Source organism: Gloeophyllum trabeum (assembly GCF_000344685.1).
Source record: "Gloeophyllum trabeum ATCC 11539 unplaced genomic scaffold GLOTRscaffold_00005, whole genome shotgun sequence".
Lineage (NCBI taxonomy): Eukaryota > Fungi > Basidiomycota > Agaricomycetes > Gloeophyllales > Gloeophyllaceae > Gloeophyllum > Gloeophyllum trabeum.
Window position 1 is genome coordinate 1,227,109 of NW_006920414.1, and position 16,704 is coordinate 1,243,812.

At 55.8% G+C, this 16,704-nt stretch overlaps 4 protein-coding genes across 4 annotated transcripts; 3 read left to right on the top strand and 1 right to left on the bottom strand.

Annotated features, from left to right (window-relative positions):
• Positions 1-120: 120 nt before the first annotated feature.
• On the top strand, positions 121-6,233 carry GLOTRDRAFT_138160 (uncharacterized protein; the record flags this gene model as incomplete). The annotated part of the gene is made up of 9 exons (XM_007866971.1): positions 121-384; positions 439-1,689; positions 1,739-4,769; positions 4,820-5,115; positions 5,170-5,331; positions 5,383-5,508; positions 5,564-5,765; positions 5,824-5,945; positions 5,997-6,233. 9 exons carry the CDS (start codon positions 121-123, stop codon positions 6,144-6,146), a joined length of 5,604 nt encoding a protein of 1,867 aa, XP_007865162.1. The 3' UTR covers positions 6,147-6,233.
• A 327-nt stretch (positions 6,234-6,560) lies between these two features.
• On the top strand, positions 6,561-8,211 carry GLOTRDRAFT_105332 (DUF1295-domain-containing protein; the record flags this gene model as incomplete). The annotated part of the gene is made up of 11 exons (XM_007866972.1): positions 6,561-6,662; positions 6,721-6,748; positions 6,854-6,874; positions 6,929-7,018; positions 7,073-7,153; positions 7,212-7,219; positions 7,353-7,505; positions 7,560-7,604; positions 7,656-7,699; positions 7,770-7,883; positions 7,941-8,211. The coding sequence occupies 11 exons, from the start codon at positions 6,561-6,563 to the stop codon at positions 8,209-8,211; spliced, it is 957 nt and encodes a 318-aa protein (XP_007865163.1).
• A 141-nt stretch (positions 8,212-8,352) lies between these two features.
• On the bottom strand, positions 8,353-10,011 carry GLOTRDRAFT_105333 (zf-ZPR1-domain-containing protein; the record flags this gene model as incomplete). Its single annotated transcript, XM_007866973.1, has 3 exons — positions 8,353-8,829; positions 8,895-9,827; positions 9,877-10,011. 3 exons carry the CDS (start codon positions 10,009-10,011, stop codon positions 8,353-8,355), a joined length of 1,545 nt encoding a protein of 514 aa, XP_007865164.1.
• A 207-nt stretch (positions 10,012-10,218) lies between these two features.
• Positions 10,219-16,270, top strand: GLOTRDRAFT_115686 (multidrug resistance-associated ABC transporter; the record flags this gene model as incomplete). The annotated part of the gene is made up of 29 exons (XM_007866974.1): positions 10,219-10,428; positions 10,481-11,010; positions 11,064-11,313; positions 11,397-11,594; positions 11,650-11,840; positions 11,896-11,995; positions 12,052-12,085; positions 12,145-12,263; positions 12,336-12,590; positions 12,648-12,742; positions 12,796-12,875; positions 12,931-13,004; positions 13,070-13,131; positions 13,188-13,246; positions 13,296-13,473; positions 13,526-14,045; positions 14,107-14,220; positions 14,275-14,399; positions 14,452-14,797; positions 14,851-15,002; positions 15,059-15,122; positions 15,177-15,230; positions 15,284-15,374; positions 15,428-15,546; positions 15,595-15,720; positions 15,780-15,804; positions 15,854-15,944; positions 15,997-16,054; positions 16,111-16,270. The coding sequence occupies 29 exons, from the start codon at positions 10,219-10,221 to the stop codon at positions 16,192-16,194; spliced, it is 4,404 nt and encodes a 1,467-aa protein (XP_007865165.1). The 3' UTR covers positions 16,195-16,270.
• Positions 16,271-16,704: the final 434 nt, after the last annotated feature.

Genomic DNA, 16,704 nt, shown 5'->3' on the forward strand with positions numbered 1-16,704 from the left:
CGTGAGGCTGATTAGCGCGTGTGGTCACGCCCATTGGGGCCACGTGACGTCTGTCACATTCGCGTCCACAATGTCACCGTCCGCGACGCTTGCAAAGGTACCTGATCCCATGTCTCTTGAATGGCTAGCTTCGAAATTGTCGAGACATCGGACACTGAAGAACGGGAGCTGCTTAGATCAGAGGATGCGGACTACTGGAAACAAGCGACTCTGGCCGTCGTCGATCACTGGCAATGCGGGCTATTAAACCGGCTCAATCATGCGGGAGACTCGTTGTATTCCAATCCACCTCGTACTCCGGACCGAACTCCTCTCTCTATGAGGTCTGTGGGTCAAGGAGATGACCAAGGATACGACTCTCCATCGCCGCGTAAGCGTAGAAAGGTGAGTCATTATAACGCCCGGTTATGTACTTCCAGTTAACTGGAATCATGGTAGCTAGCGCCTGCATTCCCACTGGAAGATGCTCCAACTGCACATTTGTCTAGCCCCCGCAGTGCTACCGTATATGATGATTCTAGACCCGCTTCGCCTAGCCGCGACGTCGAGAATCCTCAAGCCGATTGCCATGGTTCGCAAGTGCCTGAGGAGGATGAGGGACGAAGCCCAGTCATTTCCCAGGATACACTTACTGCGGAGCAGGATCCCGGGGGGAATATGGCTTCGACAGTGAAATCGCTACCTAGTAGTCCTTCAAAGTCCCGGGTGCACACTTTCCAAGACGGAGGAGATCATGTAACGAAGGAGGATGTTGGTGGAGAACAAGTACTGTTCTCTTTTCCACTTTTATCCGTCAGAGAGCCTTCTTCCTCTCCCGATCCCCTCAATCTGTCGACGCCTCCTCAGCTAAGGCATGCGGACCAGGGTGAGCGGGCTAAAACACCTAACATACTTGGCAGCAGCCGAAACCACCATCATTCATCCGATAGCCCACTGTTTACCCCTAGAAGTTCGAGGAACATTCAGCCGTCGTCCCCCTTGACTCCTCTCGCCGCGAAAAGTATTATGGTGGAATCCCAGTCCTCTCCTGCCACGCACTCAAATGCTCGACGTACCATGGACATGGCCCCGCAAGCGAGTACGTCGAGATTGGCTGCAAACGAACAGTCCCGCCCGGATATCCAGACAGCTGAGAACCAGCATCAGTTTGTGCGGTACTCCCTGCGAGCGCGACAAGCGAAGCAGTTGAACCCGTATGCCTACGACCAGGCATATTACAAACAGCTGATGCGGCGTAATCCTGATGCTATTGTCAAGGTTGTCAGTCCGGAGCATGAGAAGAGACACCATCGCCACCACTCCCACCATGAGCATGACTCGGATCGTCCTAGGCGGGCCCGGTCTCGCTCCAGAGATTTGAGCCCGTCTCATAGTAAATCCAGGTTACGGAAGAGCATGGAGCCGGAAGCGATCAGAAACCGCAAGTCTCGTAGTCCGCCCAGACTAGAGAAGGCGGTTGAAAAGTCGAAGCCCAAGTGGTACCCCAAGCTTCTGGAAGAAGGGCTTGGTAGTGATGAAGATGACATGGTCCTTCAGGGGCAAATATCACCTCCGCCTCCTCGTCGTCTTGAAGGGAGAATTGGCTGTAAGGAAGGTGACGACAGGACAAGAGGATCACATTCCATGAAACCAGCTGCGCCGTGGTTCTTGAACCTGCCCAGTCCACCAGGCCGGCTGGGAAGCCCTTCGGTAAGTGCCCGAGCTTAGCGGAGTGCACGATCTAACAGCTCACTTGAAGTCAGGCCTAAGTGCCACTGATGGTCCTATCGAACGTGATATGGAACATAGTGGAAGTATGGACTTTGGGCCAATACCTTTCCCTTCGCACAACCCTAGTCCGGCTCGTGGTGTTCGCGGCGAATCGTCTGATTCTGAACCATCCGCTTCCAGTACTTCGGAGGAAATATCTAAAGAGGACCAGAAAAGGCTGAGGATTTTACGCCGTATGATGCCTGCTGCCATGATTAATCGCACTCTCAAGAAAGGCCAACAAGGACCAAGACGGAGATCGGTGCGCTCAAGTGACGACGAGGGCGACGCTTTATCTTCCGCCGCTGTCTTGCCCGGTCAGTCCAGGAGGCGAATAGTGCACAATGGAGCAAATGTACGCGCGGAGATCGTCGGTGACTCGGAGAGCTCGGATGCAGAGAGTGTCCTGAAGTCGTCAGACGACGAAGCTGGCGTGCAGTCAGCTGAGCATGCTCCCCGTCCTCTGCACCCTCCGCAGGAGGGATTCGCTTCGGATGAGGAGCGGCACAGCCAAGTGGAGAATTTCGGTGAGGATTCCCTCGACGAAGGGGAGATCGACTCTTGGCTCAGCCACACTGCAATGCGACCGCAAACTACACGTCCACGGCGACGTGAGGGAGATCTCATAGACTGGATGTTGACTAAAACTAGACACTATGGCGGTAAACGACATCGTAAGCGTGATGGCACAGGCGGCGGCAGACCACGCCAAAGCTCACGACCCAGGCTCAATGTTGTCGCTGCCGGCGCAAGAAAGTTCGGGGACGGGCATCAAACATTGTTGACCTTCGGTCGCCAGCAGAACGTCGACCGTGACTCTTCTCCGCGGTATCGCTCTGGCGAGCCATTCGAAGAAGCAAGGGAACATGGGCCGGGTAATGTCCACCAAATTACAGAAAGGGATGCCTCGCACGCTGCGGAAAGGAGGAAGTGGAAGCGAAAGAAAGCTCGGAAACCGAAAGCTTATGTCCTTTCGAATCCCGGAATTCGTACTAGCTCCGGCAAGCGTCAAACTCATTTCATCACAGTGGACCTGGAGGATGAAGACTTTCGTCAAGCACTAGCTCCTCGTAAGACCCCCGAGGGAGGCCCGACTGGTGGGCGTAAGCATAGAGTCGGCTCTCGTACTTATGGCAATCCGGACACCCCAATAGAAATCGAGTCGGACGATGATGCACAACCCATGCGCCGACTGGTGCGTCACAGGACGCCGGACCATTCTGACAAGCTTCTACGCGACATCAAGTCCGACTGCAATATACCCTTTCTCCCTTCAGGCGTTGCATTTGGCCCAGAGACATATATTGGTCGAGGCTGGCTGCATGAATTGACTTTGGTGGTCTCCCAGGGCCATGAAATCCCCCGGCCAATTGCATATACCGCTCACGGGATCGTGCTCGAACCTACCATGACGATGGAGGAATTCAGCAAAATCTTTCCAGACATTTGCGATGTGTGCTTTGTTCAGGCGACGACTCCTGTTGAAGGAGAAGAGCCAGACGAAATCAAAAGATGGGAATTCTCGATGCATGTTGCTTGCCAACTCTTGTCTTGGCTCGCAAGTCGGAATACCGCACGAGACCAGGAGAACACGTTCATTGCCGATATAAGACCCCAAATCACTCGGCTAGTCCAACGCTTGGAGGAATCCCTGATGCTACTGGCCAACTGCACGAAAAAGCCCCACTTTTGGGCCGCCTACTGGTTCGCAATCGAAGCCAACATCCGGTTGACTTTCTCATCTCAGCCTGACACTGTCGATCTACATTCGTTGTTGGAATTAGCTAGTCGACTCGTCGGCCATCTTCGGGGATATGGCTTACAGCAAACCATAGACTCGGTTACGACGTTAGAAAAGCCGCTTGACGACGGAGATGCATCAGTCCGTACGGCAGAACTATGGATATGCCTGTTCCACGTCTGTGAAAGCATAGTCGCCAATAACCTTGGAAGGTCTGTCTCGCACCCGTATTGCCGTATAGTCATGCAGGCGATTCAAGCTGGGAATGACAACCTTCACTCTGACCTCGAGAGCAGCGAAGACGCATGGAAAGCCATCTTCACTATGTCTGCTTTATCCCAATTCTCAATGCACGGAATGACAACGTCGATGCCTCGCCTTCCAGCTGCATGGGAGCTTGTTGAGTATGCCCTGAAGCGTATTCGTCTCACAGCGGACCCTGATTCTACACAAGGGCTGTCTAGACGGAGCCTTTCAAAGCGTGACGGATACATCCGTTTGGTTGTCTCAAGATGTTTCGTACTGTGGAAGAAGTGGCGCTGGCGTTTGGATGGTGCAATGGCTATTTTCAATCACCTGGTTGAAATATTCAAGAGTCGCAAGTTCACCAATTTGCTCGATGAACGACCTGACTTCCCAAACTTTTTGAGGCGCGCCGATGTGCGACTGCTGTCCGAGTGCACCAGTGGCGATACTGCCTTTTCTGTCTTCTTGAAGTTGATCGTTCAGACGGCCGGCGACCTTCGAAATCCAGTCGGGCAAGGTAATACAGACCCTTCAGCTCCTAGACTGAAGAAACTTTTGTCTATGGCTGTCCCAGTAGGATCCGTGCCTTTCACTAAGGCGACGCCCCCTATGGGCCAGGAGCTTTCGATGTTGTACAACCGCTACAGCGCCATTGCCATAGCTATCTACCTTGATCCTTCACCAGCCAACGTCCGCTTCCGACTCTCTCATGCCCAGCGTTATGTCATTTTCAAGGACACGGACTTCGCGACGCGTATGGCATGTATCCGCGGTGTTATGCATCTAGCCATGCTGATACGCCATCTCAAGCTTCCAATGGACATCATAAACAACTGGTTAGGGGAGATCACGAACGTCCTCGTGGACGAGTGCGCCGGAACCGGAGCTGCAGGACAATCGAGCGATAATAGAAACCATGTTCTCCTGACAATTCAGCTATTGCTGGGGTCAATTAGGCGGATCATTGAAACGCCTTGCATGGACCCGTCTAATGTGGAGACAACGTATCCTGACCCGGGATTACTCGAAGGACGTAGGTACAACATTCCTTCCCACCCTAGCCTTACTGAAGTGATGGCACAGCATGGGTAACGCGAGTATTCGCGGCTTCAACAAACTTGGCTAATGTACCAACCACCGGGCTGGAGATTCGCAAGCTCGTCCAGGCATTCCTGGATGCTCGAGCAGCGGCAATGCCCATGCCAAGGATCAAAGGTCCAGCTGCCGCGAACGTTGCCCCCGCGGACGAAGACAGCCAAGATATATATGGGGACTTGGATCTCGACTTGGACGACCCAGAGCTGCTGGCTGCCCTTGGAGAAGATGTCGAAGACACCAGGCTGAAGGAGATGAAGGCTAAAGATGAGGTTGTGTGCAAGGTAATATCCATGCATCTATGCTGACGTGATGAGCTCATCGGAAGCACGTTTTAGGTCATGGATCAACACATATCTCCTGCTATTTATCGGCTGGTGTGCAAGAATATCAACGACTCGTCCGCAGAATTCCCTAGCGAGGAACACTGGGCGGACATTGATAAGTGGATCAATTGCTGGGTTGGCTGTGCAAATGTCATTGTTCAGAATGGCCGACGGGTGCGACCCTGTGCCAGTCCTGTGGTGTTTCGAAGCTCAATCTGCACATAGGAATGGTCCCATTACTTGGCCCTTGGGCCGCAATCTTGGGAAAGGATCATAGAGGCTGCATGGAGGCGGAGAGTCGGTCTTCGCTTCATGTACATGGTTCTGCGGTCAGATCCCCGGGCATACCATGTGAGTCAAGTTAGTCGATATCGTTCCCTAGCTGCTCACAGTTCCGTGTTCGCAGGACTATCAGGACCGATTTCTGGAAGTATTCTTCGAGTCGTTGGTCGCGCGAGAAGTCTCGATTGAGAACCAATATATTGCCTTGCTGCTTACTGTCGATGGACTTCATCATCCATTGCTTCGAGGTGTACCCTGGGACTTGAACGGCGAGGCTGAGTTGTCGAAATTGGAATTTCTATCTGGACGTTTGGCCTTCATAGAAGGTGCGGCATTCTGTTCCCATTTGACTGAGACATCAGTTGAATCCTCTTTCGTGGGCAGCTGTCTTCATAAACCTGGTTCGCGTATTTCGAGAAGATCATGACGTTCAAACAAGAGGACAGAATCAGTCAAACACTGAACTCATCACGTCGATGCTGGCAGCCATGCAAGACTCGTATGAAGTGAGTGATAGTGTCATACCGCACAACATTATTCCTCTAATCGAGGTGCAGCGCCAGAACGAGCAATCGGACCTCCATGAAGTCTACGCGGATTTCTGTGGTGCTGTACTTCGCCTGTTGGCCAGTCATCCTGTTTTGTCAGAGCATCAGCGTCTTTCCCCCTTCTTGGATTGGGCACACAAAATTGGTCTGGTCCATTAAGCGTTGTGCTTGGTCGCTTAATTTATTGGAACGAACTCTGGAGAACGCATGTAGCATAATATCTTGCAAATGGAAACTGTACGCGCGTAATTGTTACTTTTTGAAGAAATAATCTTGCTGCAAAGTGTGGCTGACACGGACAAGACACGGAGGCTTTACCATCAGGACTTCCGAGTAGTGTCGCGGAGCTTGAATCGCTCGATCATTCGCTCTTGTGGCTTGATGCCACCGCCGTCATCGCGGTAGGATCGCAGGATATGATCCCGTAGAACGAGCCAGCAGTTGGTTTATTAATCGTAGCTGCTCAAGCTACTTATTCTGAGCGCCCTTCCTTTCCCCTTCGTCCTTGGTAGACGTCCCTCCTCCATTACTCTCCTGCCCTGCTGGAAGGGCTCCCAGTCACTATCGCTCAAGATGGCCGGAGTACAAGTGTTAGATCGTTATTACCTCGCCATAACGCTTCTGGTTACGGTGGGATATCAGATGCTGGGCTTTGCTATCGCCTGGACATTTCAGGTCGGACCCAAATTCAAAAGCCGCAGCGCAAAAGAACTAACATTCGTCCTTTCTGTAGTTTGATAAAATCACCGACTTCACTGGAGGTATGCCCCTTCTCCTCTCCACGTATACTGGCGTGCTGGTCCGGGTCTCCAGGGACTAGTGCTGCATCCAGATAGGAAGTCCGCGTACTGATCACTTCTCCGTAGGCTCTAATTTCTTCTGGCTAGGTGCCAATAAACTATCGTGCGGGACGGAAAGGTAGTCCTGACCAGGCTCTCTAGCATTAATGACATTACTTTTTGCGCGTACGGGCGATGCCCGAAATATCGTGGCGAGCGTTCTCGTCATGGTATGGGCCGCACGTCTCGCCGGTGAGTAGACAAGATGTTTACATATTCTGATACCAGGATGACGAACGAACCTAGGGTTCCTATTTTTCCGCGTATTGAAGACCGGGAAAGACGCACGTTTCGATGACATACGGTCCCATTTTCTCAAGTATCTCGGTAAGCGCTCGAGTTCTCCGCTCGGCTGGAATCCCAATAACGGATTGCGTATGGTCAGGTTTCTGGGTTGGTAAGCGCTCTTCTGATTTCTCTGAATCCTGCGAATACCTACTTATGGTGATCCACAAAAATAGGGCAGATACTCTGGGTAAGTCTAACATAACATGGTAGTACGCGGGATACTTATTAATTGTCCAAGGTCTGGGTCGTCTCCCTCCCTGTTATTATCCTGAACTCCCCATCGGTTGTGGGAGTGGACCACTCTGTTCCATTTGGAACTTCACGGGACATAGCAGGGATAGTCCTGTGGGGTGTAGGATGGGCGATCGAGTCCATTGCAGACATCCAAAAGGCATGACTTACCTTCACCTGCTCTCCCCGGCAGTCGCTGACGTGGATTTAATAGTACCGTTACAAGGCGCGGGGAGGACCCAAGGATGAACCCATCAGAGTAAGTTAGCGGTGTCACGCGGAATGACTTGATTATCATCTCCCTCTGTAGACGGGCTTGTGGTACTTCTCGAGGCACCCGCCTTACTTTGGAGAGTGAGTACTAGTGCTAGCCGTCACCAAATTTCCATCGGTGACAGACCGACGCTGATTATTAATAATCCAGGATCCTGTGCTGGTGGGGAATATGGATCCTCTGCCTCTCGGCTGGCAATAACCTGGGAGGCGGTGGAAAGGCGGCGCTGCGCGGCTCGGTGGTCTCTCCGATCTTCACGACTCTGTGAGTCTGTTCCTTTCCGCATCACGAGAGAGGGAAACTGATGCAGTGGATACGCAGACTCCTGATGTTCGCCTCGGGCATACCGATCGCGGAGAAATCGCAAGGCCAGAAGTTCTACGACACGGCTCAGCGACCAGGCAAGTCGGACGCGTGGGACAAGTACCAAGAGTACCTGCGGTCTACCTCGATATTGATACCCATCCCGCCGGCGCTGTACCGTCCCCTGCCTGAGATCGTGAAGCGGACTGTCCTGCTGGACTTGCCTTTGTATCAGTTCACGGGAAGGGATGGGGCGCAGATATTGGAGGACGAGAGGGGGCAGTCGTAGGGTGTGAATCTCGGACGCCGTATGGATACATTTGCATTGTACATTAGGGATATTGTACATTATAGTGCTGTGTTTGACACTACTCATACAGGGTTAGGCGGTGTTCGCGTTACGGTCATAGTCCTCACTCTCTCCCAACCCTCAACTGGAAGCTGGAGTTTCCGTCTTCTCTTGCTCCTTGGGCGCGTCACTGGCCGGAGTCGCTTGTTCCTTCGTCGCCTCGTTAGCCGGGTCATTCTCGTACCCTTCGACCTTCATATCGTTCAGGCCGAGCTCCTCGTTCTGCTCCCACGTGCGGTCGTACGTCTCGACGGTCATATTGGGGTCCGGGTCGGGCGCGTAGAGGTTCTGGAGGTACGAGTTGGCGAGGGGATCGTCGAGGATAAGGGTGAAGGGGCGCTCGACGGCCTTGATGGCCTTGAGGTTCTTGAGGAAGGTCTCAAAGGTCTTTTTGTCGTCCGCGTCGTGCACGGTCGCCTCGCCCGTGTCAAAGACCTTCTCGGAGAGCTCTTCGTAGACCTGGTCGAGGATGCCCTCGAGGGTCGTGAAGCGGCCGCCGAGCGTGCCGGCCTGCAGGACGAGGTCGATCTCGGGGATGGTGAGGCCGCACGTCTCGCTCTGTGACGTCAATGAAGTGAGCATAGATGTACGATTTGGGAAGCAAAGGAGGGAGGAGACAGCACCTTGAGGATATCCCGGCTGAGATCCTCCTTGTCCTCGACCTTGAGGGTGATCTTCTTGCCCTTTTCGGAGATGGCGGAGCCGGCCTTGACCTCGTTGTCGCGGTACCCGCACTTGTCGCAGTTGGTCGACATGATGAGGATCTCCTTGAAGTACGGGATGTTGACCTTTTTCATCATGGTGTTGATGTGGTGGCCGCAGCTGGAGCAGGTGCCGGGGAAGACGTAGATCTCCTCGTTCGCGTCCGCGGGGGCGTCCTCTGGGCCGTCGGGCTTGAACGGCTCGAGCACGCGCGCGCCCTCGGCGGGCTCCTCGCCGTCGTCGGGCGCGATGAGCCCGAGGTCGATGTTTTGCTGCTTTGTGCGGTGGTAGGTGCGGAGGTTCCAGCGGGGGTCGGCCATGCTGCCGAGGAACTCGATGAAGGAGTTGCCGGCGGGGTCGTCGAGCTTGACGGTGATGGAGCGGGGCAGCTTCTCGTCGTCGTCGTCGGGGGCGGCGGCGGCGCTGCTCTTGGTGTGCTGGGCGCCCTCGGGCTCCTCCTCAGGGTTGTCGCCGAGGATCTCGGAGAGGGCGTCGATGATGTCCTGGATCTTGCGCCAGGCGGCCTCGTCCTGGGCGCGGCGGAGGGGCTGGTGGAAGGAGAGGTCGGCGACGATGTCGCGCAGGAGGCCCTCGACGGTGGTGAGCTGGCCGCGGGCGGGGGGGATGGTGAGCTCGAACTCGGGGATGATGACGGAGCAGGACTGGGCCTTGACGAGCTGGCGGTCGAGGTCGGCCTTGGTGAGGATGCGGGCGGTGTAGACGGTGCCCTCGGGGCGGATGGTGCCGGCGGACTGGATCTCGTTGTTGTGGAAGCCGCAGTGGTCGCAGTGGAAGGACATGACGATGACCTCGCGGAAGTACGGGATCGAGGTGAGCAGCATGCGGGTGATGCCCTGGGCGGGGGTCAGCGGCGGTGGCAGCGTCATGGACGGTCGCGCGCACCTGCTGCTCGCAGTTCATGCAGAGCGACTCGATCTCGTCGACGGGCCGGACGTCGTCGTCGTCGGGCCTGCCCTCGTCGCGCGTCTTCTCGACGACCGAGCCGATGGGCGGGAAGAACTCGGATGGCTGAGGCATGTTGGGGGCTACCGGGGATGCAAAGGATGAAAACTGGACAGTCTGAGCAGGCAGGCCATTTCAAGTCGGCAGATAAGATCTGTCTGGAAGCGACTAGAGATGACTTTATCCCGTGGGAGAATCTGTCGGCTGTGAGGCGCTGCGTAGGCGCCGGCCCGGATGACGCGAGGGACGCAGGAAATGTGGTGCTCGCTGTGCTGCTCGACGATGGCTGCGACCTGCCGCGATAGCCAAGGCTGGGGCCCCGCGTCCCCGCTGCGCCCCTTCGACTTTACGCCCTGCTTCGAGGAGGGCATCCTCTTTTCCACGCTCTCGCTCGTCCTCCTCGTCTCGTCGCTGCTGCGCTGCTGGTCCTTGCGCAACCTCGAGCCGTTGCCTCGCACTCGGCGCAGTCGATGGATTCTCTACGCCAAGCTGGTATGTGCATCCCACTCTAAGCCGTCCTCCACGGTCTCATGTCTCTCGCCAGATACTCCTCGCGGGCGCAGTGTGCACCAGCGCAGCCACTGCAATTCTGGTCGTCGCATCCAATACACCCGTCGCTGTGCCGCAATCATACATCCTCGAAGCCATTGCGCTGATCCCGACGCCCTTCCTCACGCATGGCAACCACACCCGCACCCGCACCTCGTCCGCCATCCTCCTCCTCTTCTGGCCCCTCTACATCGCCCTCTCCCTCGTCTGGGCCCGCTCCGTCCTCGAAGTGAACCTCCACGGCCTCCTCCTCGTCCTCATCCTGCGCGCCGTCACCGGCGCCCTCGGCACCGTCGCCTTCCTCCTCGAGTGCTTCGGCCCGGGCAAGGACGACGGGCTGGACGAGACGCTGCTCAACCCCATCATGCGCGCGAACATCTTCAGCAGGTGGTACTTTGGCTGGCTCACGCCGCTCATGAAGAAGGGCGCCGCCCAGTTCATCACCGAGCGCGACCTGCCCCCGCTGCTCCCGCGCGACCAGTCCACAAAGCTCGGCGAGGACCTGCAGAAGGCTATGGACAAGCAGTACGTCCCCCCTTCCCTCCCTCCTCTGCGTCCTGACTCTCACTCTGCGCTAGCTCCTCGCTATGGGTCTCCCTGTTCGTCGCGTACGGCGGGCCCTACGGCCTCGCCGCCCTCCTCAAGATCGTGCAGGACTGCCTCGCGTTCCTCCAGCCCCAGCTCCTGCGCTGGCTGCTCGTCTACATCGCTTCCTATCAGAGTATACGGACCAACGACAACCCCAACCACCTGAGCAAGGTGCAGGGCTACGCCATCGCGCTCATCATGTTCGCAGCCGCCCTCGCGCAGTCCGTCATCCTCCAGCAGGTGCGCCTCCTGCCCCGTTCCCTTTTGGGCAAGTATCAAGTGATTTTGAATGAGACGCTAACGGGATCGCTGTGACTGCATAGTACTTCCAACTATGCTACGAGACGGGCATGCGCGTGCGCGCGGGGCTCGTGACCGCGATCTACAAGAAGGCGCTCGTCCTCGCCAACGACGAGCGCAGCCGCTCGTCGGGCGACATCGTCAACCTCATGTCCGTCGACGCGACGCGCATGCAGGACCTGTGCACGTACGGGCTCATCTCCATCTCCGGCCCGCTCCAGGTACGCCTCCCCTTTTCTGCCTCCGCGCCCTGCCTAGACTGACGGGCGTGCGGAGATCACGCTGGCGTTCGTGTCGCTGTACAACCTCCTCGGCTGGTCCGCGTTCGTCGGGGTGGCCATCATGGTCGTCTCGATCCCGCTGAACACGTACATCGCGAGCATCCTCAAGCGCATGCAGGAGCAGCAGATGAAGAACCGGGATAAGCGCACGCGGTTGATGAGCGAGCTCCTCGCGAATATACGCAGGTGCGTGGGATGAATGGAAAGGGGAAAGGGGGCTGATCGGGTGCGGTTTGTGTAGTATCAAGCTGTATGCGTGGGAGCATGCGTTCGTGAGGAAGATACTGTTCGTGAGGAACGAGGAGGAGCTGAAGATGCTCCGCAAGATCGGGGTGGCGACGGTATGGCATATCCAGACGCTATCGCAGTATCGATGTCAGCTCACCCGGGCTTGTAGGCGCTGAACACGACGCTGTGGGGCGGGATTCCTCGTGAGGATACACGCAGCTCGGTGCGCGGGTGGGAGGCTGATGCTTTGTTTTTCCTGCAGTGCTCGTGGCGTTCAGCTCGCTCGCGACGGCGGCGTTCGTCTCTTCGCGCCCGCTCACGTCGGATATCATCTTCCCGTCGATCTCGCTGTTCATGCTCCTGCAGTTCCCGCTCGCCATGGTAAGCCCCCCCCCTCCGCTCCCCCTTTTGTTCCCCCCGTGACGCGAGCCGCGCGCGCGCGCGCGCGTGTAGTTCAGCCAGGTCACGTCGAACATCATCGAAGCGATGGTCTCCGTGCGCCGCCTCTCGGACTTTCTGCGCGCGGGCGAGCTGCAGCGCGACGCCGTCACGGTCGTCGCCTCGGAGGCCGGCGAGGAGGTGCTGCGCATCGCGAACGGCGAGTTTGCGTGGAGCCGCGAGGCGCCGAACCCGGTGCTGGAGGGTATTGATTTGACGGTGAGGAAGGGCGAGCTGGTGGGCGTGCTGGGGCGGCTGGGGGCTGGGAAGGTGAGTTTTGCGCTTTGCGCTTTGCAAGGGGAAGGGAGGGCTGATAAGGGCGAGTAGAGCAGCTTGTTGTCGGCGATTATCGGGGATATGACCCGCGTGGAGGGGGAGGTCGTGGTACATGGGAACGTGTCGTACGCGCCGCAGAATCCTTGGTGCGTCCTTCTTTCTTCTGCCTTGCGCGTGGGTTTGACGCGACGCTCAATAGGATTATGAGTGCGAGTATCAGGGATAACATATTGTTCTCGCACGAGTACGAGGAGGGTTTCTACAATCTTGTACTGGATGGTAAGCACCTCCTGCAGCCTCTGAGCGTGAGCCCGAGGCTGAAAGGACCTGGCAGCTTGTGCGCTGAGGCAGGATTTGGCGCTGTTCCCTGATGGCGATTTGACTGTCGTGGGCGAGAAAGGTATCACGGTTAGTGAGAAGAGATACGTGCCAGGCCCTCCGAGCTGACCAACGGCGTTTCGAAATGCTCCCAGATGAGCGGTGGCCAGCGGGCTCGGGTGTCTCTTGCTCGTGCGGTGTATGCGCGGGCGGATCTGTGAGCGTTCGGTGTAAAGATATACGTGCTTTGAGCTGACTACAAGGTACCGCCAGGATTTTACTGGATGACGTTCTTGCGGCTGTCGACGCGCATGTTGCGAGACATGTCTTTGGTGGGCTCTCTTGCGAGGCATATGCAGCGTACTGTGCTGATTTGAGCAGACCAGGTCATTGGGCCGAACGGCCTTCTTGCGTCGAAAGCGAGGATACTCGTCACGAACAGTATAGCCTTCCTGAAACATTTTGACCAGATTGTGTTCATGCGCCGGGGCATCATCCTCGAGAAGGGGACGTATGCCTCGCTTGCTGGCAATGAGGACACCGAGATCGGGAAACTCATGTGAGCAGAGAGCCTGCGACCGAGGGATGGGTCTACTCACTGCGTGATACAGTCGAGGACACACGAGCAGCCTAAGCGCGTCTGGGACCTCCACACCCTTCACTCGCAGCTCCACCCCGAAGAATGATGCCAGCGATGACATTACCCTCGTCGCGGGCTCGCGGACCATAGCTGAAAACGAGAAACTCAACGGCGGCGACTACGGCAAGGCGACGCTGGTGAACCGTCCAGTGGCAGACATGCGACCGGCGGAAGAGCCGTCGAAAGAGCACATGGAGCGCGGCCGCGTGAAGAAGGACGTGTACCTGCAGTACATCGCCGCGGCGTCCAAGACGGGCTTTGCGCTCTTCGTGCTCGCGTCGGTCGCGCAGCAGGCGCTGTCGGTCGCCGCGAGCCTGACGCTGCGCGCGTGGGGCGACCATAACCAGGAGACAGGCTCGAACAGCGGCATCTCGGTGTACTTGATGTATTACGGGCTGTTCTCGCTGTTTTCGGTGGCGGCGGGCGGCGCGGCTGCGATTCTGATGTGGGTGTTTTGTGCGTTGCGGAGCGCGAGGCGGTTGCATGATTTGGTATGGTGCTGTCCCGCATTATTGTGTTTGCTCGCGGCTGAATTGAGGACGGGCGTGACAGATGCTGCATTCGGTCATCCGGGCACCGTTGACCTTCTTCGAACTGACGCCTACTGGCCGGATTCTCAACCTATTCTCCCGCGACACCTATGTTGTGGATCAGGTGTTGGGCCGAGTAAGTGTAGCAGGAATGTACCGACGGCGGAAAGCATACTGATAGTGGATATAGGTCATCCAAGGTCTAGTTCGAACAATTACCGGCTGCCTCAGTATCTTGGCCGTTATTGGGTTCAGTTTCCCGGCGTTCTTGATCGTTGTTCCGCCGCTCGCCTATTTCCACCTGAGCGTCATGATGTCAGTGCAGTCTGTCTTTATGCGCTTTTCCACTACTTATTTTTTTCTCTAGATATTACCTTGCCACGTCGAGGGAGCTGAAGAGGCTCGACGCAGCATCTCGATCCCCGATCTTCGCTTGGTTCTCGGAGTCACTGAACGGGTTAACGACTATCAGGGCTTTCGGCCAGCAATCGATATTCATTACTACAAACGAGCACCGGATCGACCGCAACCAGATTTGCTACCTGCCCAGTATCGCGGTGAACAGATGGCTGGCTGTCAGATTGGAATTTGTGGGAGCTGTTATTATCTTGGCATCAGCTCTGCTGGCGGTGACCGCGCTCATCACGTCCGGTGTCGATGCGGGATTAGTGGGACTTGTGCTCTCGTACTCCCTAAACACTACCAGTTCACTGGTAAGCTCAGTCTTGCCTGCTGTGCCGTCGAGTGACTTATCGAGCGCCGTTAGAACTGGGCCGTGCGATCGGCCAGTGAGGTTGAACAAAACATTGTCAGCTGCGAGCGTATCCTCCATTACACTCGCCTGCCGTCGGAAGCTCCCGAAGAGATTCCGGACTCGACTCCGGAGGATTGGCCTTCGAAAGGCGAGATTGAATACCGGTGGGTGTTCCCTCAGATACTCCAGTCTGGCACGCTGGTTCTCATATCGTCTACAGTAATTATTCGGCAAGATATAGGCCTGAACTTGACCTGGTCCTGAGAGATATTTCCGTTACGATCGTAAGCCTGGATTCCGCGTTGACTATGCGTCCATTGACCTTTGTTCGTGTCTAGAAACCGAAAGAGAAGATCGGTATCTGCGGTAGAACGGGCTCTGGGAAGAGTTCGGTAAGTGCTGCTGCTTCTGCTCGGTATTTGCGAGAGAACTAATGATATCCTAGTTGCTGCTTTCGTTATTCCGTATTATCGAGGCTGCATCCGGGAGTATCTACATTGACGGCATAGACATTTCGAAGATTGGCCTGCATCAGTGTATGTTCCTGTCTTCCGCCGGCTCTGCCTGTCGCTGAAGTTGGAACTTCCAGTGAGGTCGTCAATCTCAATCGTTCCACAGTCCCCCGATCTCTTCGAGGGCACTATGCGAGAAAACATCGACCCTACTGGCGCTCACCAAGATGCCGATATTTGGGTGGCATTGACGCAGGTGAGACTGATGACCCCGCCTGCGTGAGCTACCTCTGACTGTCAACAGACCCATCTGCGGGAGTACGTGGAGAGCCTCCCCGACAAGCTAGATTCTCGTGTTACTGAAGGCGGGTTATCCATGTCCTCTGGGCAGAGACAGTTACTTTGTTTCGCCCGAGCGTTGTTGCGGAAGGCGAGTGCAGTGCTTTCTTGAATTGTCCTGCATCACTGACCCTTTATCACCCTTACTAGACTAAAATTCTCGTGCTTGACGAAGGTAATCAAGGTTCCATTCCTAAAGCGACTCTCCGCTGACTCCTTTATAGCAACTTCTGCGGTCGATCTGGATACCGACAAAGCTATCCAAGACATCATTCGAGGGCCCCAATTTGCTGAGGTCACGATGCTTACTATCGCGTACGTTGTTCCCTCCTGGATAGATTGCGAGCCTCGTTGATTGTACTGCCAGTCATCGCCTCAATACAATCCTCGAGTCTGATCGCGTCCTCGTATTGGAGGCAGGCCAGGTTAGTCGTTTAGAAAGTACGTCCACAAGCAGAGACTGACTTGCTTCGCCTTCTAGGTCGTTGAATGGGACTCGCCCTCGGCATTGTTGGCGAAGGATTCCGTCTTCCGTTCCCTGGCTACTGAAGCAGGCCTAGTATAAAACTCTAGAGGAAAGACAACAAAAGATAGACCGTCTGTATACAAGTACAGCGTAATGCAGTCTTAATGAGTTCGTCTCTGGTGCAAAAGGGTGCGGAAGGATGCGAAGTCCCATGTTCATCGGACTGGCCATGGGTGAACGCCGCCGGCATGCAACTTGTTGATCAATAGTTGCTGGCATTGGGATTCTAAATGAGGACATGCACCATCACTTGACTCTCCCGAGACGTCTCAAGTGAAGCAGAAATAGATGTCTTTGCAACTACCACCTCTGGATGTGCTGTCTGTTCGGCAGAGCTAATCTGAAATTCGTCTCTGAGTCTCTAAGGAAGACCAACCCACACGCAGGGACCTCGTCAGTGAAATAGCCTGCCGCTGAAGACCTGCCTTGGAACGGCGTGTGTCAACGTCGGCCAAGCTCTCGCGCTATTGCCGATGTCGAAGAGACAGAATACTACTGCTCGGTTCGACAAGCTCGAGACTACTAATGCAAGGGTGCCAGTGCTGGACA